General features: G+C 40.8%; 3 protein-coding genes across 4 annotated transcripts; 1 reads left to right on the top strand and 2 right to left on the bottom strand.

The window, feature by feature from the left end:
* The first annotated feature begins 4,611 nt into the window (after positions 1–4,611).
* CRO1 (calreticulin-like) lies at positions 4,612–8,744 on the top strand. 2 transcript variants are annotated; one of them, NM_001403040.1, is made up of 14 exons: positions 4,612–4,802; positions 5,842–5,949; positions 6,024–6,216; positions 6,302–6,560; positions 6,642–6,698; positions 6,924–6,971; positions 7,062–7,148; positions 7,234–7,291; positions 7,382–7,449; positions 7,557–7,652; positions 7,735–7,782; positions 8,149–8,187; positions 8,273–8,359; positions 8,458–8,744. In NM_001403040.1, the coding sequence occupies exons 1-14, from the start codon at positions 4,688–4,690 to the stop codon at positions 8,467–8,469; spliced, it is 1,275 nt and encodes a 424-aa protein (NP_001389969.1). In that variant the 5' UTR covers positions 4,612–4,687; the 3' UTR covers positions 8,470–8,744. The 2 variants fall into 2 exon arrangements, with proteins under 2 accessions (NP_001389969.1, XP_015647166.1); XM_015791680.3 differs by having other exon boundaries at positions 4,639–4,802; positions 8,273–8,473.
* Positions 8,745–11,208: 2,464 nt separating this feature from the next.
* LOC4342827 (protein transport protein SEC13 homolog B) lies at positions 11,209–13,572 on the bottom strand. Its single transcript, XM_015789170.2, has 2 exons — positions 13,430–13,572; positions 11,209–12,496 (listed from the first exon to the last, which is right to left on the bottom strand). Exon 2 carries the CDS (start codon positions 12,449–12,451, stop codon positions 11,504–11,506), a length of 948 nt encoding a protein of 315 aa, XP_015644656.1. The 5' UTR covers positions 12,452–12,496; positions 13,430–13,572; the 3' UTR covers positions 11,209–11,503.
* Positions 13,573–17,328: 3,756 nt separating this feature from the next.
* On the bottom strand, positions 17,329–17,694 carry LOC136357398 (uncharacterized). The gene has a single exon (XM_066312641.1). The coding sequence runs from the start codon at positions 17,692–17,694 to the stop codon at positions 17,329–17,331; it is 366 nt and encodes a 121-aa protein (XP_066168738.1).
* Between the last annotated feature and the right edge of the window lie 9,761 nt (positions 17,695–27,455).

A 27,455-nucleotide genomic window follows, 5' to 3' on the forward strand; every position in this document is an offset into this window, starting at 1 on the left:
TCATCTTGAAACATATCAACTCAACCTGATGTTGTACACCAAGTCATATTGTCGGAATCGGCTGTATCACTTAACCCAGTCTGACTCAGACTTAGCCGATCCAATCGTAGCCGATCCAGACTCCAGCCGATTCTTGCTCTGTTCTCGAATCGATCTCCGTCTTCGACTCCACTTCAATCTAATCCTCCTTTCCGATGCTGATATTACCAAATTTGGTCGTTAACAAATCCTATTGTTATCCTTTCACCACAATCAGTAGTTTTCTGAGAAGTTAATTTCTTTGCATACACTGATGAACTCTGTAGTAAATTCTCTGCAGGCTCTTTCTTGCTCAATTAATTATCGCTCACTCTATAACAGATCAACTCTGGATTTAGACTTCTTTGGCCAAGCACTATGGCTAAAATGGCATGCCAAGCTTGGAACAGAAAGGTCAAGCAATTTTTCCAACCACGGTGCAGCACGTGGCTATAGCACTAACACTAATTTCTATCATATGTAGGCAGATCCAATTGATGCTGGCACAGGCTTTGGTGAATCACTGATGGGTGAGAGACCTACAGAGTTCCTTGTCCAACAGAGCAATGGCTGAGTTCTTTCAGTTGTGGGATGAAATTTAGATGGTGCAGCTTCAACCAGGAATAGCCCCGACTCCATTCGGTGCTAGCTAACAGGTGATGGCCAGTTTACTTTCTCATCGGCTTACAACCTCTTCTTCATGGCAAAGACCAAATGTTTATATAGTGAACTGCATAATTTCGATTCTTGCTATTCATGATGATCTGTTGGTTGATCTGGAAAGACGGAACACTTGGGTATTTGAGCAGAGGTCTTGACCTACAGAGCAATTATTTGGAGACATCAAGGAGATCACGATTTGGAAGTCGGCTAGCATTTTTTATCCTGCAGTGATTATTTATTAGTGTTAGTTGTTTATTGTGGTCTGATGCTTTGCCTCATACCTTTGTTCGACATCATAGTACTTTGTACTTTGTTTCTCCCTAAATCTTAATAAATTTGGTAGGCCTAATCCTTTGGCCAACCTGGTAAATCATTTCAGTAGTAAAAAAATGTGTTTTCCTGGTCAGATTGATATATATAGATATATATATATATATATATATATATATATATATATATATATATATATATATATATATGATTTCTTCTAGGCTGAAACTCTTGGCTTGGAGAAACTTTGTTGCATACTGTAGCAGGAACTGCAACAGATTGAAAATTGATGGTATCAAAGGTTCTTAATAATACAAGCAATAAGTTGTCAAAGAATCATTGTTTGATTTTGTAGTGCCAAAATTCCAATCACACTTAGTGGCTAATCTTTTTATTTTGACTAAACTAATGCCACATGTTAGCAGCAGTAGCAGAATTTTTTTATTTTGGTTTCAGGTTTTAGAACTGATGTTATTTGTTGCTCCAAATAATCCACCGATATTGTCAGGTGGGAGCTATTTGACTTGTGTGGCTAGAAGTATTCGAGTCAATCATCTGCTTGCCGTGTTTCAAAAAAAAATCATCTGCTTGCCTCGGCCTACTTCAATAAACAACGGAGGATGCTCTACATCATAATCGTATGCAAATACAGATAATACACACCATATTTCCCTTCATTTGCAAAGTCGTAATAAACTAAATAAGAACAGGTACCACATTCATATTTGTCTGATAGATCTCAAATCCATATATTGCTAATGGTCTACTTCTCAAATTGGTTTTTACACCTCAATGCATGTTTTGTATTCCGTTTGTCACATATTTTATCAATCAATTACAGTTCTTTGAAATTGGATCATGACTTCCAACTTGTAGCAGGTAATTGCATTGTATCACACGTTCATTACAAGATACTCAAAGCAAAAACGGTAATATGTTGGTTAGCTGCTTGCACTTGCAATGAGAGCATAGAGGTTCTGTACTTACAATCTGAGGTCAGGATCACGTTCCATATATTTTTACATAGAACACTATTGCATGAATTGCACTATTTGTAGATGTTCTATAGTTAATCAACTATGTTACCTTAAATATACATGGTGTGTTCTAGATTCTGAAATGTTTAGCAAACTTAGTCAATATGTAGATTAACTATCACAATTCATGTCACTTTTTCATATCTAGCGAACTTATCTAACTTTTCTTTTTAGGTTAAAAAAATGCAGGAAAAACGTTTAGGCTGTCGAAGCAAATCCATCAGGAGGACACCATGGCATCTGATGTTGTCTACTATGCATCAAAGAGATTACTGGTTGTTTCTATTCCTTCTTTTTGGTTGAGATAATTTGCGTTAATATAATGTTTTCATAGAAGTGAGTCAATCTTGATTTGTTTGGTTAACACGGGTTATGTGTTGAACGTGTGATCCAATAGTATGGCTTTGTCATGTTTTCTTATCAGCTAATTGTAAGTCCTTAGCAACTGGAATGCTGGATCATGACTAACAAGTGAAAAGGATCAATGATAGTTTTATGCTGGTGCAGACATGCAATGCCAAATAAAACATGGATAATTCCTTCTTGTTTGTGCAGGCTTCTTAGCACTCAGTAATTTATCTTTTCGAAATTTCTATAGTTGTTGCTCATATACAAGGGATAATTTTGTTGCTCAGTCTCACAAGGACAGCTCACTACCTATCCATCTAAAATCTGATTACACATTTGCCCATTAAATGCTACTATGCACAACAAGAAGCAACGAATTCTACTATACACAACAAAGAAGCCACGATTGTACTCTTAATTCAAATCTGAATTTGTTAGGACATATTATTGACATATAACCACATAAATAAATCCAAAGTATATATAATATTTTTGTTTCCCCATTTCAAGGTCTATATGATTTTACTTATTTGGTTTTGGTCCGCATACTGGTAGTATGCCTGAGAGTGGTTATGTTGATGACTGTTAAGAGAATGACAAGTCAATATCTTGCTTTGATACCTTTTTTTTTTGCATTTTTGATTTAGCTAAAAATAACCATGTACTGATAATGGTTATTTTTATTGTTACAAATTCCAATTACATGAGGATATGTTTTATAAATTTTGGGTAAATAGGTTGTGCTTCAGAAGGTGTAGTTTCTAAAATTTTTAGTGTAATTATGTACTCGGGTGATATATTTTGTCAAAAACGTGCATTGCACGTGCACGATTACTAGTTTAGTAACAAAAGCAACAGAAAAGGATGCTTTAACATATAGAAGTTGAATCTATAGGATGAAGATTAAGGGTGCACGTAAAACGAGACAAGTCATTAGCATATGGTTAATGAAGTTTTAATTATTAAAAAAAATAAAAAAATAGATTTATTTGATTTTTTTAGAGCAACTTCTATATAGAAAGTTTTCGCACGAAATATACTTGTTAGTAGTTTGAAACGTGCTAACGGAAACCGAGAAAAAATCTGTATGTTATTGGAGGTTAGAACGGGACCATAATAAAGTGAATTAACTACACCAACCATTGTTTTAGAGTTGAAAACTTCTCTTCACCGGTTTGCCAAAAATGGATAATCTCCCATGACTTTCGATGTTATAGGAAAACCAGCTCAAATCGATAGGTTTATACAAATCAACCACCGATGGACTGAAAAAACTGATCAATTTTGTTAGACATGAACTTCACATAATAAACTAAATAATACAACCGATATAGATCACTACTACAACCGATATTGGGGAGCTTATAATTCTGAGAAGCAGCTGGTGAAAAGCTAGCTAGTGAGAATCTAGATAAGCTGACAAACCTTGCTTCTAGCTTCTAATTTATTTTCTAGATTCTACAATTACAACATTTCAAAATCTAGGTGAATATATGTACTGTTTGGAGGAGCTTCTGACAACAGGAGATCATAGGAGAAGCTGCAACGGTCAAAAGCTCCCCAAACATGCCCATTAATTAGCTGAACAATTTATGATGCCACATTTTTATTAAAAGAATATTCAAAACATTTTAGCTGCAAATAAAATTTTTGTTAGACACACTATATAAGAGAATATGATAAAATAGTTGATTATCTACTTAAAAGAGAAGATAGAATAGATTTTAGAAAGATGTTCATTAAACAGATTAATTTGGGCTATAAACACCGTAAAACAGAGTGCAGAGTGTAGACTACGACAGGAAGGGAAAGGTGCGAATATTAGATCAGCATCTCTCCGGCTTCACCGAACTGGCAAGTGGGCCCATCCCTCCAATCTCGGCGGATCACTCTCATACCCCATCGGTCCATCCGCCCCCCCCCCCCCCCATGCACACGCATCATCCAACCAAACCCTCCCCCCCAAAATTTCTACTATATTCCTCTCGACGGCCGTTGCCACGCACCGGCGACCTACCCGCGCGCCTCCGCACCCCCCCAACACGTCGAAATTTCCACGTGGCGCGATCCCACTGGCCGACCCCCTCACCCCGCGCTCCCCATTGGCCGCAGCCCCTGGCCCACCCGCGCCACCGTGGACGCCGCGCTTACCGTCACCTCCGCCGGGCCCACCCGTCAGTGACTCGGGTACGGCCGCGGTGAGCCCACCGGGTCGGTGACCGGAACCCCACCCCCCCCCCCCCCCTAAAACCCACCCCGATCCGCGGCCGCTATTAAGCCAAGGCCGCGCTTCCGCCGCTGCAGCCGATACGGGAGATTGGATCGGAAGCTTCTAGAAGTTTCCGTGGGCGATGGCGATCCGCGCGAGGTCCTCCTCCTACGCCGCCGCGGCGGTCGCGCTGGCGCTCGCGCTGGCGTCCGTCGCCGCTGTCGCCGGCGAGGTCTTCTTCCAGGAGAAGTTCGAAGGTGAATGGCTGACCTGCTCCCGATCCCGTCTCGATCGATCTGATCCGGTTCGCTGCGCGTTGCGGGTCTCGGCTTTGGATGTAGTGGAGGCGTCGCGTGGGGGTGTTTGGTGGTGGGTTTGTTTGGATCTCTGGGGTTTTCGGGATTTCTCTGGGGTTTATACGACTAGGAGGCGTGCTGGTTGTTAGGGATCTGGAGTGTTAGGCGCTAAATTGGGTGCTGATCGTGGTTTGTCTCGCCATTTTTGGATGGTTGCTGCTGCGGTATGGTGGGATCTGATTGATCTGACGTGCATTTGCTCGTGGGAATGGGATCTAGTTGCGTCGTCTAGTAAGCGTGCGCTGTGACGCTGTGTCGATCTGCTTTATGTGAATTGGTTATGGTTTTTTGTTAGATTGTGGGAAAAAAAACGTGGTTGGGTTGATTCGGATCGAAAAATGTTAGGTTTGTTTGGTATATGATCCGCAGGTTTGGATACTTCATTGTAGGGAGTAGTTGGTATTCTGCTGTATAATGTGGTGAATTTTACTTTACTTTATACTGCGAAATGGGAAAATTTAGAGCCCAGACTTGGTGATGTTTTGTGATTGAACCTTATGCTTTATGTATGTTGTTTAATTCTGATGTTTCATATGTTTAACCTGAATATGAATAAATGTTTAAGATCTGCCTATGCTAGTGCTACATTTGAAGCATACTAGTGAGAATTGGCAGCTTATGATGGTTGTCACCTGTCCGTGTCCATTAGAATGTGATTTGCCACTTATCTGCATATGGGATATGGCATTATGAACCAGGTGCATTTTACACTTCAGGTTTTGGCGTATAGTTTATTAGTTCTATACGGTATGTCTGGAGATCCATAATTCGAATGTGTTGATCTGTATTGCTAATGTCGCCTGTTAAAATTTTGTCTGTACTACTATTTAAGGAAATCTCCGGGCAGATAATGAATTTGCGTGATCATTTGCTGGTTCTGCACATGATGCACTGAACATGGAGTTCTGTGTTATCTAAATGTATTCTATTGTGTGCACAGATGGATGGGAAAGTCGGTGGGTCAAGTCAGAATGGAAGAAGGATGAGAACATGGCTGGTGAATGGAACCACACATCTGGGAAGTGGAATGGAGATCCTGAGGACAAAGGTAAATTGGAAGATCAATACACCTCATTCAGACACTAACAGATGATTTTTACTGAATTATTTTTCTTGTTGCAGGTATCCAAACCTCTGAGGACTACAGGTTCTACGCTATTTCAGCGGAGTACCCAGAATTCAGCAACAAGGATAAAACCCTGGTGCTGCAGTTCTCTGTAAAGCATGAGCAAAAGCTTGACTGTGGTGGTGGATATGTCAAGTTGCTTGGTGGTGATGTTGACCAGAAGAAATTTGGTGGGGACACACCGTACAGGTAATGATTTTCTTCTATTGTAGCTCTGATTCTCACTTTTCTCAAGATTAGTACTAGTTATCTAACTTGGTACTTTTGAATGCAGCATTATGTTTGGACCAGACATCTGTGGGTACAGCACCAAGAAGGTCCATACTATCTTTACTAAGAATGACAAGAACCATTTGATCAAGAAGGATGTCCCCTGCGAGACTGATCAGCTGTCCCATGTGTACACTTTGATCATCCATCCTGATGCTACATACACCATACTTATTGACAATGTTGAGAAGCAATCTGGCAGCATCTACGAGCACTGGGATATTCTGCCTCCGAAGCAAATCAAGGACCCAGAAGCTAAGAAGGTATTTTGCATATTCCTAGCTTTCTTGGAATGCCTTGCTTTTGTGTCTCTTGAATGTTAAGATATTACCTTATGATTACAGCCAGAGGACTGGGATGACAAGGAGTACATTCCTGACCCTGAGGACAAGAAGCCTGAGGTACTTTTCCTTTGTTCTGACTTCCGATATATCTTGTAAAAATGACTAACTTCGTATCTTGCATGAATGAGAAACGGGAACCTTAGCTGACCTGAATTAGAAAAGTTCACACTATATTGTACTCTTGTAATACTATATGTCTTAATAGATTTAAACGTGATGCTAGAAACTAGGAAGAAGCTACATGTTTTTGTTGTGTAATGACTTGTGGTATGCTGTTTCCAGGGATACGATGATATTCCCAAGGAAATCCCTGACCCTGATGCTAAGAAGGTACTTAATTGTTATACCATTTTATGGTTTATGTTATATATGATGAGCGTCATTCTAGGTTTTAAAATTTCTTTGATGTGATTTCTGTAGCCTGAGGACTGGGATGATGAGGAAGATGGTGAGTGGACTGCACCAACCATTCCTAACCCTGAGTACAAGGGACCATGGAAGCAAAAGGTGTGAATATCTGTTTACTGATGCAGATGCACTTGAAACACTTGCATATTTCTGGTTTCTGACATAAACATGTTTCTTTTTCCAGAAAATCAAGAACCCTAACTACCAAGGCAAATGGAAGGCACCGATGATCGACAACCCAGGTATAATTGCCTTTAATTGAACAACTTGGTATTACACATTTTTCAGATGTTGAACTCTGCATTCTGAACTGTTTCCTTTGTGGTTCACAGACTTCAAGGATGATCCATACATCTATGCTTTTGACAGCCTGAAGTACATTGGCATTGAGTTGTGGCAGGTTAGTTAAGCAAAGTACAGTACGCCTTTAGTTCTGATTTATTTTGCTGGGTCAGGAAGACAGACATAAATAGTTATGAACTTATCCCTTCTCTCTTCTATCAACAGGTCAAATCAGGTACTCTGTTTGACAACTTCCTTATTACTGACGACCCTGAGTTGGCCAAGACATTCGCAGAGGAGACATGGGGCAAGCACAAGGATGTATGTCGTTCTTCACCTAGCTTTTACCGTGTAATAGTTTCGTTATCGACCCAACATTCTCTAACATTAGTGAATCTTGTAGGCTGAGAAGGCTGCTTTTGACGAGGCAGAGAAAAAGAAGGAAGAGGAGGTAAATTCCTTCACCTTACAATGTTCTAATATGAGGATGATGGATGTACAACTGTCCTTGTCATTGCATTTCAGTCTGTGCTCCATTTCACTGTCTTTGCTATACGTTTTGATTTTTGTTGGCATGAACACCAGTTCCTTGATGATCAGTGGGCCATTGCTTCCACTTAATTATACTATGGTGTGATCAAAACCTTTTAACTCACTGGCATGGTTCTGTTATTTGTAGTTTTACGTATTATCTTCTGATTGTTACACCAGCATAGCTTTAAGCAACTGAAATATTCTCCTTTGCTGAACTGCCATCACTCGTGGTTATTGTGGATGTAATTTGCTTACCATTGATTATCAATGTCCTTGTTAACAGGAAGCTGCCAAGGCCGGTGAGGACGATGATGATTTGGATGTAAGATTTGCATCCGTTCTTCCTCCATGTTCTATATTTTCCTTTTGGGCTTGATCTAAACCTCAACAACATTTATATTTCACAGGACGAGGATGCTGAGGATGAGGACAAGGCCGATGAGAAGGCTGACTCTGATGCAGAGGATGGCAAGGATTCTGATGATGAGAAGCATGTATGTAACACTCCTGCGTTTTCTTGATACCTTCTGGATTCTGGTGATGCATTTCCTGTTAACCTCCATGTGTCCTGATCACCGTCCTTCCTTTCCAGGATGAGCTCTAAGATGGTGAGGATGAAGAATGGAGGCCGCCTTCGCGACGATGCCAGGATTTGCTAGTTCTCCCATTGTTATGAAGTTCCCTTTTTCGTGATCAGAAACTTGACAAGAAAGTACTCTGTAGATGAGCATTGCTGAGGAACTTTAATTTGGTCTTTGTAGCTCTCTCTGTAGTGTCATTTTTCCCACCACAAGAAAAAGAACTGATAACTTATTGAACAAGAGAAATCTTTTGCACAATCGCTCTGCATCCTGCTGTGATTGTATATGTGCTTGTGCCATTTCCCATTGTTTTGCCATAGGGAAAGCGTCTTCAGTCGTTACTCGTTAGGCACCTGGTCACCTATGGCATGGAGTCGAATCGATGAGAAGGCCGAGATAGAAATGCTGGGCAAGTTTGCGTTCCAAACTTCCAATGCCAAGTCTTTCTGGTTAATCAAAGAAATCCCTCACATTGCCTGTTTATTGATACCATCAGAAATAGTTTGTTTGCATTCCGCTATTGTGGCAATATTCTCCCACGACCGCAAATAACTAAATATGGGTTGATCAATTGAGCAAGATCCAAAGCAATGGTGGAATATGCTTGTCCGAAGAGTGGTATTGCTTTTTTTGAAAACCAAGGGGGTTAACCACAAAATTAGCCAAAACAACCTAATGGGGATATAAAGTTAACTGATACTCCATCCGTTTCACAATGTAAGTCATTCTAGTATTTTCCACATTTATATATTGATGCTAATGAATCTATCCACATTTATATATTGATGCTAATGAATCTAGACCTTTAAAATGTAAGTCATTCTAGTATTTCTCACATTCATATTGATGCTAATGAATCTAGGTCTAGAATGACTTACATTGTGAAACGAAGGGAGTAGGAGATAAGATTAGGGCAGACAGCGCTTGGATCAGGCTTGTAGTTCGTCGGTACATGATATCGCTATATCCGCATATATTTAGTCCTTAACTAGTGCATAGTATTTTAATTATATCAAAATTATTCGTATTTACTGAGTTTTTTATTTAGTGTTTCTTATTATACTAATTATGATTAAATAGTAAATTTAAAATTATTAATATGATATAAATGAGATATAACAACTAGTGCTTAGTATTTTAATTATATCAAAATTATTAGTATTTAATGAGTTTTTTTGGTTATTTAGTGTTTATTATTTATACTAATATATGATAAAATAGTAGATTTAAATTATTAATATGATATGAGATATAGCTCGTTGACGAGATTGCTATCTCGTTAAGATAATGAGCTTAAACGAGTCTTAGCCTTAACAACCCGAGCTAGCTCTTTATCCATCTCGGATAAGATACCTACTAGTTAGGTCATAACCTCAGTGGCTTAGAGTAAGTGTTAGTAGCTATACCTTTTTTGACTGATAATACTTATCATTTTGTACTATGACGAGGTTAATTTTAAAATCTTTGACTATAAATATTTTCTAAAGTATTTATTCTAAAAATATAGAGACCATATTAATAAATTGGTCTTAAAAGGTACTTCAATAAAATAATATATTTGTTGATATTTCTATATATTATAAATAAAAAGTGGTCAATGTTGCTTTTGAGACCGTGTAATTGTTCAAAACGATAAGTATTATCATCCTGAAGAGAGTAAGGGTTTAACTTTTCGATTTGGAAGTGAAAACGCTCATCACCGGTTTACCAAAATTTAACCGAAAACCATTAAAAACTGATGACTTTCGGTCAAAGCCGTACGAAAACCGGCTAAGGCTGTGTTTGGCAGCCCCTCTTCCCAACCCATCTCCCTCGTTTTTCGCGCGCACGCTTTTCAAACTGCTAAACGGTGTATTTTTTGTAAAAAGTTTCTATACGAAAGTTGCTTAAAAAATCAAATTAATCCATTTTTCAAAAAAAAGCAAATAATTAATCACCCGCTAATCGCTGCTCCGTTTTCCGTGCGGGCACTTACTGTTGGGAACCAGGGGTTCCGAACACACCCTAATACCGACCGGTTTTCATAAACCGAGATCTAGCAGTTTCACCACAGCCCACCAATTTTTGTGAAATTCCATCAGTTACGTGATCCCTGAAGAGAGTACTAAGTAGAGCATAAATAATGATGTGATGTCAGCATCTCATAGTAAATGCCACGTTAGATTTTATAATGGGTTCAGGAGAGAGAAATAGGTTAGAATGACCGTTGTTTGAGTAAATGCCACATTGGATTTACAATGTGTCAAATTTTACAACTTTTTACATCCTACTCCCTCCGTCCCAATAAACCCTCCGTCCCAATAAAAAATAAATCTAGAGTGTATGTTGGTTTTTTTATAGAACGGAGGAAGTATGTTTTATTTTGGATCACTCTTTAACCAGGCCGAGCCGACCCATCAGCTGGCCTAGCAGGCCGAGGCAAACTAACCTCGCCCCGCGCTCTGCAACTGCAAAGGATTATTTTCTGCTTTCGTGTTCACTGAATTTCTGCTGGTCTAATGACCACCACTTTATGCACATCTCAAATGAAAATTGAAGCTCCTTCCAAATCAGCATCACCATCGTATACCCTTTTTATAAAAAAGAAAAATCATAAATGTTTCAGAACTACGCTTATGCACTGCCTCGAGATTTCGCCTTGACCTCCTCGTGCTCGGCAACACAAGAACAAAACACCCCACACTGCACAGCAGCTCTTGAGCCATCAAGGTTGACAAAAACACGCATGCTGCATACTAACCACATCACGATGAAAATCAGAGGAACACCAAATCGTTTTCCAGTACATGATAACACTTGTAATAGCTGTGATGTTCGACAATGATCAAAACAAAGCCCAAAGATATACAGAAACAAATAGGTACAACAATCAGAAAAGCGTTGCATTCTAAATCACAACCCATCCAAAGTAGAAATGCAGCTGATGTAAAGATACTAAGTACTAAACAATAGGTGATTGAATGTTCTGTTGGTTTGCTTGCAAAAAAAAGAATAGGTATGGCAGAATCTTATCAAAATGTGAATATGCCAAAAAACTGAAGCCGTCACACAATCTTCCTACTGCTCAGCCTTCTTCACCTCTTCCGATGACTCGGGTTTTGTTGGCTCAACCTTCATCACCTCTTCCCATTGCCCATCTGATGCTTGCTTCCACAGAGTTATGTTGTTCTCACCAGCAGCTACAGATAATATGTTTCCAGTCAAGGACCAGGAAACCCTCCAAACAGGGGACCCGAAGTCGTGCATGACCTTTCCCTCCCACTTATCACCAACTTTCCCTCTACTCCAAATGACAACCTTCCCATCTTGAGAAGCGCTGGCGATGGTCGCCTTAGCTAAGCCCAACACTGGTGCCCATGCAACATCTCTCACACAGTCTGTGTGAACATCTGAAGGAAGAGCACTCTCCAGTTTCCAGCCACCATTGACAAATCCCCAGACCTTAACAACTGAGTCAAAACCACCAGAGACAAGCTTATAAACAAGCTCTCCTGAACCAGCCAGAGAACCAAGTGCTGTTGCTGGAGCCCAGGAGATTGCTGTCACACCAACAGGGTGAGCTCGCTCAATCCTTGCAGTGTCCCATCCCCCATCAGCTCGCATAGTCATGACAGAAATGGTTCCATCAGAAGACCCACAGGCGAGACAAAGACCAACCTCATATGGGGCCCAAGCAATGGAGTTGACAGAGGACTTGTGGTCAGTAAATACATGGGCTTGAGACCAGTGGCCTCCAGCACCCTCCTTCCAAATGATCACACGCCCATCATAGCTGCAGGATGCGAGGATAGTACCATACTTAGGATGGGCCCATGCGACACGCCACACAGGGCCATAGTGCCCGCTGAGTGTTGCAAGGAGCTGGGATGGGGCAGATTTGCCGCCTATGCTGGAGATCTTGACAGTGGAGTCTGAGGAGGCAGTTGCAAGGCGCTTGCCATAGTAGTCGATAGCTGAATCATGGACCATGTCCTTGTGGTCCAACTCTATTTTCTTCGATGACATGGTTCAAAGCTGTAGTGTGCCACAACCTCTAAGTCCTCCACAATTCTGCACATGATTAAATAAAAGTTTCAGCACCAATTCATGGGCATAGCAGCCTAAATTTGCGAAACTAGATAATAGAATCCCACCCGAAGTGCCCTAAACGGTTAACAAGGACCAAGAAATAGTCACCTCACAAACTTAATATTAACAATCTAAACACCATTTTTTGTCATACTCCCAAAGAGACAGAAGGGGGATGCAATAGAACAATGCTGGTGTATCATCGCCTCATAAAATCAACCATGGAATTAAACACAACGAGACTGTAAATAAGTATGTAGACGAGGCTCAAGGGTCACCATTGGCAAATGGTACTAATTCACAAACTTTGTTAGACTTGTGGCAAACCACTATAGTAAATGTTGGTGGCTTCAAAATAATAACAGAACCACTTACATGCTAACCTCATGAATGAGTATAACAAGGCATTGGATTAATTCGATGAATTGACTTAACAGGATGTAACAATTTCACAGCTCAAAACACGTTCAAACATGGATTTGAATTCCTCAGGCATGAGAAGAACAGAAGTTTCGATAGACTATAATCTAAAAAATGAAAACAAAATTAATTATACCCCTCATTATTTCACAGCTCCCAAATCTATACAATTCTGATTCTTCTCTATCATGTCAAAAAATAAAAGAAAGATAGCTGATCTGGTGTGACCTACACCCATTCCCTCATTCCACGAGATCTTGCGCCCCCCAGAGGGCGGATCCAACTTGGGACATGGGGGTTCAGTTGAACCCCCAAACTTTTGGGTGAACAAAGAAACTGTTACTTGTATTAAGGTTAAGGCTCTGAAATTAAGAGAAGAGCTCCTTCCAGATCTAGAAGAGAAGCTAGGGTAAACGAACGGAACGCAAGCGAATTCCAGACAAAAGTAGTCCCGGTGGGAGAGAGATGAATCAGAAAGAGGATGTGGATGCTCACCAGGATCCCCTCCCCTGCCCTGCTCTGCTCGCCGGATGGAGATCGGCGCCCCTCCCCTGTTCAGCCGCGACTCGTCTTGGCGCAAGGAGCGGAGGAGACGGGAGATTTTCTTTTTTGACGCCTAAGGGAAGGGGAAGATACTCGAGTTAAGACGTGGCAGTTACTGGGAATATTTAACTATTAGCCACTTTTTAGACGTGGCAATTAAGGATTTGACACTAAAATACTAAGGCTGAGTTCGTATGGGGGAGATGGGTACCCAACTTCTGCGTACGGAAAACGGAGCAGTCCATTAACGCGTGATTAATTAAGTATTAGCTATTTTTTTTCAAAAAGGGATTAATTTGATTTTTTTAAGCAACTTTTGTATAGAAACTTTTTACAAAAAATGCACCGTTTAGCAGTTTGAAAAGCGTGCACGCGGAAAACGAGGGGAAGAGGATGGGAAAAGGTGCATGCGAACACAGCCTAAGTGTGTGTTTAGTTCAGCGTAAATTTTGTATTTTGGTTAAAATTAGAGATGATGTGACTGAAAAGTTGTGTATGTATGACATATTGATGTGATGGAAAAGGACTAAAGTTTGGATCTAAACACAGCATAAACCCATATATCGCAGATAGAGAAGGGTATAGACTATGAGTGGTAAATAGTTAAATGCTATATTTTAAAAGTGACGAATAGTCAAATATCCTGAATTAGATGGATGAAAACAGTTCGGAAATGGAAAGCGTCCGTCCGAATTTTTTCGAAAATAAATTCGGAATTTTTTTCTCAGAAACGGAAACAAATATGATGATGCTACTATCCGTCGAAAACGAATTTGTGGACTTTTCGAAAACAAATTCAGAATTTTCTTTTCTCGGAATCGGAAACGAAATATTTCTCATATACAGCTGATTATCTTCAGACTTTTCTACTCCAAATATTTAGATTTATACTATGTGCCATAGTACTTATAATTGGAGTTATGGATGAATATAGTTATTTTTCTCCAAGAAATTAAACTGTATAACTAGTTGTGTTATTATTAATTGATAAAAATTAGAAATATTGATTTATTGTTTTACAAAAGATATTGAGGTATATCTCTTCATCGATTTGAGAAGTTTAGCTTAAGGGGTTTTTATATTCTAATAAATATCATTACCGTATTAGCTTCGATTCGTATTCGCTCCATTTTTATATTCAATAATATTCTATTCCTTTTTTTTTGTATCTGTGGTTTTCGATTTCGAAAAGAATATGGAAGCGGAAACTATAAAAGTGGTTTCCGAACCGTTTCCATCCAATCGAGTACTCTACCTTTATATCTTTTTCTTACTACTTTAAAACTAGCTTTATCTTTATGATGACTAGTGGCCCACAGATCAGCAGTACTCAGAGAAAAAAGTACAACAAACTCCGTTGGGGATTGTGTTGACAGCAACCTCATCAGACCACTAGCAACCACTAGCTGATGCTTCACGAATGTCACACCCTGAAGTTCTTCCCCTAAGCCTAAATGGAATTAATAATTGGTCTCGAGAAAATACCTGTGTAAAAGCAAGAGTGAAACCCTAATTAATTAATGTAAATAATAATCGGAATTGGCATGTGGAATTTTTCTTGAGTTCTACATGTCGAAATATGCTAACAAGATTTTTAGTGGAATTTTCAGAACTCTAGGGATAATTTTAACCAATTAAAAATGAGCATAAGCATTATTTAAATCCCTGGAAATTCTTTTCCCTTTTTCTTTTTCCCTTTTTCCCCTCCTTTTTTCCTAATGGGCCGCCGGCCCATTTCCTCCTCCCTCCCGTACCGTGCTGAGCCGGCCGAAGGCCACGGCCCAGCTGAGCCGCGCCTCCTCCCTCCTCCCGTCGGGTCGCCGACAGGTGGGGCCCACCTGTCGGGCCCGTCCCCAACCTCCGGCCACCCGCCGTCCGCAGCCGCCACCTCGCAACCGCCCGCGCCAGCCTTCCCCGCGCCACGTCGGCCACGCCCGCGTGTGCGCCCGCCTTTCCCGTGCCCCTCAACTCCCTCTCCCGCTCGCCCGCGCCCCCGAGATGGCCGGGATCCGCCTCTCTCTCCACCTCCACCTCCCCATGTCGGCCGGCGAAATCGGGCCGCTCCCGGCCACGTCCGAGCCCCCTCTCCCCTATTTAAGCATCACCGCTCTCCTCTCTCTCTTTTTCTCCATTTCGCCGAGCTCCCCCGTGCCCTCCACTGCCCTAGCGCCGTTGCCCTCCTCTCCGCCGCCGCCGCCGCCGCTCCGGTCGCCGCTAGCCGCTGCGCCAAGCCGCGCCATCGCCGCCGTCGGGTTCACGAGCCCGGGGGCCATGCCGTCCACCCCTCCGCCGCCAATTTCGACATCTTGGTACATCTTGGTACATTTTTCTTTGAGATCTTAGTACATCTTGGTACTGCCTGGATGAATGGAGTACTGAGTCTGATGAGCCTCGGTGAGTATCAGATCTTTCAGCTCTTTGTCATCAGGTACGCACAATCTTTCTCCCAACCAGATTGTGCCGTGCTCATCTTCAAGGAAATCCTGGGATTTTCCAACCCTCATATTCTTTTTCAGCTCTGCTATTTCAGGATCATTTACCTGAGCTGCTCGGACTTGGTCCACGAGCGTAGGCCGTGCCTCTAGGGCAGCCATGTACCCGTGTTCTACAATTCCCAAGTTGAGATGTTCAAGTTCCTGCTACAATTCTTTACACATGTCTTCGGTGCACGAAGCGTTGCAGTAGCTTTTCCTGCTTAAGGCATCTGCCACCACATTGGCTTTGCCTGGATGGTAGTGAATGCTCATATCATAATCTTTGATTAGCTCCAACCATCTTCGCTGACGGAGATTTAGATCAGGTTGGGTGAAGATATATTTCAAACTCTTGTGATCCGTATAGACTTCGCAGCGGTTGCCAATCAGATAGTGCCTCCAGATTTTCAAAGCGTGAACCACCGCTGCCAATTCCAGGTCATGTGTTGGATAGTTTCCTTCATGTGGACACAACTGTCGCGAGGCATAAGCGACCACTCTGCCTTCTTGCATTAAGACACATCCAAGCCCGTGACGGGACGCGTCACAATAAACCTGGAAGTCTTTCGTCTGATCGGGCAGAATCAGAACTGGAGCAGACACCAATTTCTTCTTGAGCTCCTCAAAACTCTTATCATACTCGGCTGTCCATTTGAATTTCTCATCTTTCTTAAGCAACTGAGTCATAGGTCTGGCGATCCTGGAGAAATTTTCAATGAACCGACGGTAATAACCCACAAGTCCAAGGAAACTCCGAATCTGTGACACTGTCTTAGGTGGGGTCCACTTGGTAACCGACTCCACATTCGATGGATCAACTGCCACACCCTGAGCTGTAATGACGTGGCCCAAGAATTTAACCTCTGATAACCAAAAGTCGCATTTGCTAAACTTGGCATAAAGCTAGTGCTCTTGCAACTTCTCGAGTACCAGACGAAGATGTCGTTCATGCTCTTCTTCCGACTTGGAATAGATAAGAATGTCGTCAATGAATACCATGACAAACTTATACAGAAATTCCATGAACACTTTGTTCATCAGGTTCATGAAGAATGCAGGTGCATTGGTGAGTCCAAAAGACATATCCGTGCACTCATACAACCCATACCGAGTGGTGAAGGCTGTCTTGGGAATATCCTCTTCCCGAATTCTCAACTGGTGATAGCCTGATCGCAGGTCTATTTTGGAAAACACCTTGGCTCCTTTTGGCTGATCAAACAGATCATCAATCTGTGGCAAAGGATATTTGTTCTTGATGGTGACCTCATTGAGTGCGCGATAATCGACACACATTCTCTTCGTCTTGTCCTTCTTCTCCACAAAAATGACTGGAGCATCCCAAGGTGAAGTACTCGGTCGAATGTACCCTTTCTGCAGCTACTCATCAACCTGCTTCTTGACCTCTGCTAGCTCGTTGGCTGCCATCTTGTACGGTCTCTTGTAAATTGGAGCAGTTCCCGGTGCCAAATCAATGCGGAATTCGATCTCTCCCTTGGGTGGCATGGTAGTGAGGTCTTCGGGGAACACTTCTGGATACTCGCAGATGATGGGAATATCTTCCAATTTCCTCGAACTCTTCTCCTCGGTGACCACCGGAATTTCCACCTCAATCTGATTCAAGGAAACCCCCAGCTTTGGTGGGGCTGGAGATTTGTACACCACTGTTTCTCCCTTCTCATTGATCAAGGTGACCGTGCGGTTCGCACAATCAATGACGCCCTTGAACTTGGTCAACCAATCCATCCCAAGAATGACATCTAGGTCTTTGGATTCGAGAAGGATGAGGTTGGCTAGAAATGGTGATCTTTGGATTTCTATTGTTACAGAAGGCCTGAATTGAACCGAGGTGGAGCTATTTGTGGGGCTGTGTCTTGTGGGTACAGTTGTACATCTCTGATTAGAGTAGAACTATTCGAATAGCCGTGCCCGCGGTTATGGGCGGTCAACCAGATTCACCGTGATTAGTCTCACCCTAGTTTAGTCTAATGGAATTGATTAGTTCAGGTAGATGGTTGGGCCTATTGCAACGTGGAGTAGCGTTGGACAGTGGATGGTTAACATTGATTAATTATTACAAATGTTTTACTGCTTTCAACTATTGTTTATAACTGCTCGCTTTATGCAAATGTACCGCTCTACCTATCCTTTGGTTATATCCTGCATCATACCCCCTGTTCCGGTATGACTTGCTGAGTACGGTGGTTGTACTCAGTCTTGCTCTACTTTTCCCCAACCCCAGAGTTTGAGTATGCGTCAGATGGTGGCTTTTCTGAGGAGTAGGCTTCGTCCGTGCCGTTAAGGATGCCTGTGGAGTGGTGTTCCCGCTGCAGTCCCAGTCAAGGATTAGCTCCAGTTATCTTTTATTTTCCAATGCATTTATGTAAGACTTTTATAATGTTTGTAAGACGTGGATCTGTATGTCAACTTTGTCGCTTGTGTACCCCGGCCGGTCCTGGACAGGGGTTTTAATGCACATTCTGCTTGGAATTCTACTCGGGAATTTCTGGGCGTGACAACGCACCGCCACCACTGCTCTTTCTCTTTGAGCCACCATCGTTCCTCATCTCCACCTTTGCATGCGCAGCCGCACCCTCTAGTCACTGACATGACTTTCCTCCTCCCCCGTCATCATGCACACTATTGTCGTGGTCATCATTGAGGTCAGGGGTGTTGGGCTTACAGGGATTCAGAGGGGCAGCCATGCAGGAGTTGACCCGACAAAGAGCAGAGACACTAGATCCGAGCTCCTCCTTGGTGGATCTGACGGTTTCCCAACGGTCAAAGGGAAAAAGAAAAAGGAGAAAGGGAATTAGTGTGCGAAATGGCTGTAGAGTCACCGAACTTGGAGATGGATAGAATAGGGTGGTCTAAATTGAAATGTAAAGTTTGATGTTGTGTAAATGAAAAGAATGGTTAATTGATGATATAATATGAAAACTTTTAAAAATACATAGTACAAACTACCCGATAGTCTCGTGATATGCTAAGCCCAGTACAGTTTTATCGTCTCTGCACATTATGGTTGGGTTGGTGTATTTAGCTATTACTAATAATCTCATAATATATTGATACATGACGATACGAACTTCTACTAACATGAGTTGATTAATTATGGTTAGATAGATCTGGCTAAAAAAAGATAAAAATAATACCAACAATTTTGCCCAATAGTAAAGCATTCGATTGTGGTCTTCTTTTCTCATTGCATGATTGTTGACGGTCGTTAGCGACTAGTTTCGACCATCAATACTACCCAAATAAAGGAGAACTAGTCATGCTTGCAATGCATATTTATGTTCAATAATAAAATATTCCACTAGCACTAGGATTACTAACCTCTTGCAGAGAATGGCCATAAAATAGAGGATAATCGACATCAAAACAGGCGATCAATCAATCGGACGATGTTGAGAATCAGACTTATCAATGAATGGGCCAAGAAAGCAAAAATGACACGACCAATTGGACCAAAATTTACAAGTCTGCATTTGGGAGCAAAAGAGGAGGCCACCTGCCGAAATTGGGCCAGGCCGGACCAGCCCATGGTTCGGCCAAATCCACCGCAGCTCCGTTCGATCCAGGTTTTGGTTGGACGGCTGGGATTGATCCCCAATGATGGTTGGAGGGTACTACCGACCTTTCCAACCGTCATTACCAGCCTATATAAACCCTTCACTCTCTCCATTTCAAGACACACCTCAAGCAAGAAGCTTTATACATTTCTCAAGTTTAGTATAGTCTCTAGAGTATAGTGGAATAGAAATAGAATATAATATTCAGTCCTCGGAGTCTTCGGAAGAATTCGGGTATGGCTCTAGTAGCTTTTCCTTCTTTTGTAAGACTTGTACTTTTATTAAAATATTCTTCTTTATACAATTTTGGTATTGTATTACTTTCCGAGTATATGAATACCAACTTTATTATAGGTCCAAGTTATATTTATTATGATGCTAGCTTATCTGAGAGATGCAATGGTGTGGGTATAATGATCGTATTAACGATGACTCTATGTCATGACGATGATATTAGAGTAGTATATGGTAATTTAAGCGTGGTGTTTGGATTGCTGGATATCATTATTTGGGGTTATATGCTGCGGAAGCGATGTGGGCCGCTGATGGTGATAGCTCAGTGCGGGTATTCCTCCGCGCGTTTATATAGTCCTAAGTTAATTTCCTGGGGAGGGTACTCCTCCGTATTTATCCCCAGTTGGATGGTCATGACGGGTTGTCGTAAGAAACTCGGCAGTCAGGGGTGGCTTCTCGAAGCACCAGGAGGGCATCGGAAAGAGGGTATTAGTAAGTAAGTATATAACTAGGATGCATGTATAACATGAAGTATAGGAATATGATCTTTCTATATTCTTTCCACTTAGCTTAGATAATTGTGAATGAAAGTATGAATGCTTCTGCTTAGTGTCACTCTACCCTCTGAATTAGATTAACCCCTGCTTAGACTTTGGTTGTTACAAGTAATATATAAATTATTAGTACGGTTCTCTCTATTATAATCTTTCCACGGGATTAAACAAATGCGATACCCTTGGAATACTCTTGGGTGAAATGCTACAATGGTATATCCGTGCGCTTGCGGATGAACTCTGTAACCATAATATACTAGAAGTATTTCTGCGTCATTGCTGGGAATTATATTTCTAGTAATGTGTAACTATATTGGTATTTTCCTAATTCTTTCATATTGTTTTTTGTTTTTTTCATACATGTTAATTTGGACTAATATTTTTTCTCATAATTAAACAGATAATAAATCATTTTTCATATTTCTCCTACAAAATGTGAATAGTGCATTGTATAATTTGAAAATTGCATTATAAGTGTATGTAATTTAATGTGTAAGATATGGATTTATAGTATAAGATTTGATTTTTTTTCTAAAAATACCGCACTATAGAAGATAGGTGGTTAATTAGTGAACAACCATAAAATATAGTGAGAATCTATTGCAAGTCACTGATTTTGTCTCTATTTTATGATATGCCACTAGGTTTGTCAAGTTCTAATATGCCATAGTGTTTTGCTTAACTTCTACTACGTATAATATACCATTGCCGCCTAGTTAGCCGTCGTCAATATTGTACAATTTTGTCCTAATGACCAAACTAGTACTCCTAGACGAAAACTTCCAAATTTTGGTCAAAAATTCTGAAATATCATATTGTAGAACTTCCAAAGTTTGAGATGGGTAACTATAAGTTCAAGTGCCCTATTTTGGTTTTGGTGATTAATGGCAAATCTAATTATATGAGACTAACGTTTTTATGAGCTTTTTTTAACTAGTCTCATTTGGATATGAAAATAAAAATGATAATATGTATGCATTAAACTTCATATATTCTAACTTGGTCTCTCCTGTGGATCCAAGATATAGTGTGAGCTCCCTCGTTGATCTTAATTGATTATGTGCATATGTGTTCCTTTATATCCATATATATGCACATCTTGAGGGGGAGCTTATTATATATATTTTTATTATAAGATCTCTACCTTGATTTGAAATATATTTCATCTCATCTCTCTATATTGTTTATATCGGGTTATTATTCAACACCAAAGAGAGAAAAGATTGAAAGATCTTGGATTAAACAATTTGTGTAATTGTTGCTTTGGTGATAGTTGATAAATCGATGTTTATGGGTTAACATCTCTATTACATAAGTTGTCAACTTAAATAATTCCTGATAATGAGATGTGGTAGGTATGCATTCTTTGGTGATGGACCTTAATCATGATAAATGAAATTCATGTAGATAAAGTTATATTCTCCTTTACATTGAGAACATAGAGATCATGAAGGAATAGGTCCCTTCCCACCGTGATGAGGCTAATGGATGACACCATGTGTTGATGGTCACCAATCCAAGGACATCGCCATGTTGATAAGAATGAAGTCAAGCTTGTGATAAGAATAAAGTCTTGACAAAGGATGGTTAAGACCTCGGCATAAACATGGTTCAACCGAATGATCACAAGTGTTGATCATGGCTCAATCATTGACCCCAAATTGGATAGCGCAAGGCAAAGGTATAATGGAGCTAAGAATGTTTTCTTAGTATTTTGGTGTAGAACGAATTTGCTAGATAGGCGTCGTACTATCAAGAGGGGTCTATGAAGCGAGCATGTCGATGATCTTGGGCCATATTAGTTCATATGCATGTAGGTGCATTTGGTAGGCTTGTCTAGCCAAGTGTAGTGAGTTTTCTCAAGTCTCAAACAAAGAGACAAGTGGACACATTTTGGGTAGCCTTAAGTGGTTTTGTCCGGTGGAATATCCTTTGGAGTGTGAGCCAAAGTCGGTCTGACTGGAAGGTGCTCGATCTGACGCAGCCGAAGGAGGTATGACCGTGTTGACGAAAAATCCGCGCTTGGCCAATGGTGCCAGAACTGTGTTGGCACGAACTAAGTCGACGAACACAACGGCATGGGAGATCTTCTTAGCTCCAGTGGCGGTCCAAATCTTGGTGAGATGTGGGCGTGCCAGTCAGTTTGATCCTGCAACTGACAAGATATGTAAACAATAGATCAAATAGCCGATCGGCTGATAAGCTAATGGAGTAATTCCAGCCGATGCCGACACTAGCCGATGTCGATAGGGTTTTGAGCAATCGACTATATGTCCAATGTAGATAATGATATAAAGACAATCGGTTGATGATAATGTAATATAACAATAGTATACTCCAGTAGAAACCAATCGGCTAACAATGATATGATAGAATAAACACTGATCCGAAGGTTAAAGCATACATCGGCTGGAGGTTCGATGTCATAAAATCCATAGGATTAGATAAACAGTGAAATCTTTGTTGCGATCGGCTAAAACTAACTTGTACGTAATCCTTATAAGCCGATGCAACGTCCATATAACTCATCGGCTAAAACTCCGATGAAACCCTTATTATAATCAAAGATATAAATTCCTTATCGGACACTAAACACACATTCCTAAAGATAAAAGGAAACTAACAAACTATTCCTAATTAATAGATAAACTTGCCATGACTCATCCTCCTTGAACTCGGTCTCTTCTGGATAAGCTTCCTTGAATAGATTAATTTCATTAACTGAATCCTCCAAGAATACAACTAGTGGCGACTTGATAATTCACATCGGGCGATACCAGGACTCTAAAGCCGATACTTTCTCTAGGCTGATGATGACTTCGGGGTTTGCCAAATTTCACTGTTAACAAACCTTTGATGGTCATACCAGCTAGCCATTGCTCGTGCATTAAATGCACTATAACAAACTAGTTTTCTAGCCATTACAATGAAGGTCGGTCTGACCGGCCACTCCAAGGCGGTCTGACCGGCCAACACCTGTGAGTTGGGATTTCGCCCCCACCGACTAGTTTTGGTTGTTGTGGGTATATATACCCACTCCCTAGTAGCAATGGTAAGGTTTTAGCACTCCATTGCATTATATTGAATCCTTGCAAGAGCTCTCATGCCCTTGTGCACTTTATCTAGTGAGTTAAGATAACCCAAGTGGGCAAGTAGTTACTTTGCATGAGCATAAAGCCTCTCTTTTCTACCAAAGCTTCAAAAGCAGAATGGGAGTGTCAACCTTTCCCACAATGGTTTCAAAAAAGACATCTCATGAGACAGTGAATGATTTCAGACCCATTTCTCTCATGGGGATCAGTTTAAAGGTTATAACAAAGTTAATGGATGATAGATTGCAGTGTGTGATTTTGAAGTTAATAAGTGAAAATCAGTATGGTTTCATCAAAGGAAGGATAATCCAGGACTGTCTTGCTTGGTCCTTTGAATATATTCATCAGTGCCAGCCGTCCAAAAGGGAGATCATTATATTGAAGTTGGACTTTGAGAAAGCATTTAATACAATAGAGCATTCTGTTATCATCTCTGTCATGCAACTCATGGATTTCCCAGTGAAATGGCTTGAATGGGTTAAGATGGTTTTTTCTTCAACTCAATCTACAGTGCTCCTGAATGGAGTTCCTGGTAAGCCCTTCAGTTGCAAAAGAGGGGTCAAACAAGGACATCCTTTGTCTCCTTTGTTGTTTGTTTTGGGTGCTAAGCTGCTTAAAGAGTGGTGAATAAAGCTTTTAATCTGGGGTTGTTGTCAAAACCAATTAATGAAGCTGATGGTACATGCTTCCCAATAATTCAGTATGCTGATGACACCCTTGTTCTGCTCAAGGCTTCACAGAAAGAAATCTTTTGCTTCAAAGCTTTGCTCAATTCTTTTGCTCAGTCAACTGGTCTCAAGGTCAATTTCAGTAAATCCAGCATATATCCTCTTAATCTTTCTTCTAAAAAAGCTGAACTTCTGGCTGAATTGTTGGGATGTCCTATTGGTACTTTACCTTTTCACATATTTAGGACTGCCCATGGGCACTACCAGACCTAGAGTGGTTGATTTTGCCCCTTTGGTTGATAGAGTGGAAATAAGACTCACATCAAGCTCAATGTTTCTTCCTCAGGGGGGGGGGGGTAGGCCGACCTTGATTAATTCAGTGTTGTCCTCAATCCCAACCTATTATATGTGTCCCTTGCAGTTGCCTGTTACTGTGGTTAAGGCCATTGATACTGCAAGAAAAAACTGCCTTTGGAAGGGTAATAACCAAGGTTCTACAAGAAAATCACTAGCATCCTGGGATATGGTTTGCAGGCCCCAAAGGACAAAGGAGGACTGGGCATAGTTAACCTGAGAGTACAGAACACAACTCTCCTAATGAAGCACTCGGTGAAGTTATATAAAAGTGCCAATCTGCCTTGGGTGAACCTAGTTTAGAATTCATATTACGCAGCAAAGGTCCCATACTCAATAAAGGTTCTTTTTGGCTGAGAGACATCTTGGTTTTGTTAGACATTTTCAGAGGCATTGCTTAGTGCACCATTCAGTCTGGTAATTCAGCCCTCTTCTGGGAATATCTATGGAATGATGAACTCCTAAGTGATAAATATCCAAATTTATGTCATCTAGCTTTGCAGAAGGAGGAATCAATAAGCAATATGTGTTCAAGGTCTTTGGAGGACTCTTTTCTTCTGCCTCTGTCTACACAGGCCTATGTGGAGTTTTTGCAGCTGGAGGAGCAGCTCAATTCTCTGAACTTGAATGAGGTGCAGGGGGATAGCTGGAGTTTTATTTGGATTTCAGATGTCTACACTGCAAAGCACTTTTACAAGCTTAATTTCTTGGCTTTGAATCCACCAAGACCTTTTGTATGGCTATGGAAAACGAAGTGTGTTATGAAAGTAAAGGTCTTTGCTTGGCTGCTTTTTAGTGATAGGCTTAATACAAGAGGCATGCTGAACCGAAGACATTACGCAAAGGAAGATGATGATCTCACATGTGTCTTATGTGATGGAGGACATAAGGAAACTCGGTTGCATGTCCCTTCAGTGCTAGGTGCTGGCAATACTTGGGCATTATTTGGAATCTGAATTTGGAGTTCTTTCAAATGGTCACTTTTGCAAGGTGGAGATTTGGTTCTCTGGGTGGGAAGGGCTTCCTGGAAATCTTTTTCATAGTTGCTTGGCACATATGGAAGCAGAGGAATGGACTTGTATTTGAAAATGTGGCCCCCTCCTTTCAGTCCTGGAAGTTTCTTTTTACGAAAGAAATTCTTCTACATATGTGTAGAATGAAGGAACCACTGAAGCAAATTGGTTACAAACATTATAGATTTCAAGGTTTGTTGTAATTAAACTCTTGTAAATATTCTCTTTTAATGAAATCACACTGCTAGGCAAAGCCTTGGCAGTATTCAAGGTCAAAAAAAAGAAAACCCAAGTGCATTGCTTCTTTTTTTTTACCAGAAGTGCATTGCTTCATTGTTAGAGCTAGTGTGGCACTTGATCATACTTGGCAAACATTTTAGACTTGTTACTCTTGGAGGTTGCCACCTTCTAGACGGTTTGAAGGAGTTGTCCGGTGACCTCTCCAAAAGAGTTGTAGAGGAGGCCTGGTGTTGATTGTGAGTGGCTCGGTGTTCGCCATCTCCGCAGTGGAGTAAGAACAACCATAGTGATAGAGTCTTGGGAGACCACTTCGGTACCGGCTCCCACCTTGCCCACCCCTTGACAAAGAGGACTTGTGGTGGCTTCGTGGTTTGAGCGGTGAAGTTGGGCTCGCCCCAATGGTGATGTAGGAAGTTGGCAAGCTTCCGAACATCGATAGAAAAATCCTTTGTCATTTGTCTCTTTTATTTTGTGCAAGTTTACTTTGAGCAACTTTACATAGTAGATTTTATTTGTGCCAATATCAACATAGGCTAGCTTCTTTGTGCACTTAGTTGACACTAGTTGTTTAGGTTTTGAATTGTGCAAAACCATTTTGATTTACGCCTCCACATACAAAACTTGGTTTTAGCCAAAAGTTTTAAAACCGCCCATTCACCCCCCTCTGGTCGGTCTCCTTATCTCATTTTGTGTATTTCTTATCTTTTTTTTTCTTTATCTCAAACATACCCTGAGGCAATTCGGATCCTCTGCTGTGGAGGAGAAAATTCAGAGGTAGCTACAGTGCCTGGCATTAGGAGTACTGTGAAGCGTCCGATAGAAGATGGATGGATCAGATGAGACGCTACAGCAATTCGGATCCTCTGCTGTAGAGGAGAAAATTAAAACACTGTTCCCCTCACATATTACTGTAGCTACAGTGACCCTCTGCAGTAATGCAGAGGATCCGAATCCGAGGATAAGGAAGAGCTAATTACGATGAATGGAGAAAATTAGGCACCAACTAAATATTATTCTCACTACTAGACTACTAGAAAAACCATTTTTCTAAATGATGGTATTTTTTTAGGCGGGTAAGCCTCTCGGAGCTAAATGGCCACCTGCGAAAATGACAACCATGGGATAGGGATGAAAACGGAGTGGATACGGACGGATAATACTCATGCCATATTCGTTTTAGTATTTTTTTTTACCGGATATAAAAACGAATACGGATAGCTCGAATACAGAAACAAATACGGATTATCTCGAATATGAATAAGACGAATATGATTGGACACGAATACGGAAACAATTTTTTCTCGGAACACGAAAACCAACTCAACTTCTAATAGAAACAAATATCAACATATATAATTAACTCATTTTATATAAAATGAAGTATAATTTATAAATATTTTTTAAAATTTAAATAATATTAATAGTATGGACTAGTGTTAAGAGATAAACTACTATTAAAATATATAAATCTATATTGAAGGTTCTAGAATTAGAAAGAAATAGGGTATGTCTCATGGCTTCTGCGAATATCTGAATAGCACTATTCACCGGATATCTGAATTATTATCCGTATCCGACGGAAACCCTGAGACCATATCTGTATTCGTATCCGTATCCGAACTATCCGAGAATTATCCGATTCGAAAGGTATCCGTATCCGTTTTTGTTCGAAGCGGACGGAAACTATCCGCTCTATTTTCATCCCTACCATAGGACAAGATCGTTGTCCGCCTACGAAAATAGATTTTCGCATTACGAAAATAGATTTTCACAGGCC

This window comes from Oryza sativa, chromosome 7 (assembly GCF_034140825.1).
Source record: "Oryza sativa Japonica Group chromosome 7, ASM3414082v1".
Classification (NCBI taxonomy): domain Eukaryota; kingdom Viridiplantae; phylum Streptophyta; class Magnoliopsida; order Poales; family Poaceae; genus Oryza; species Oryza sativa.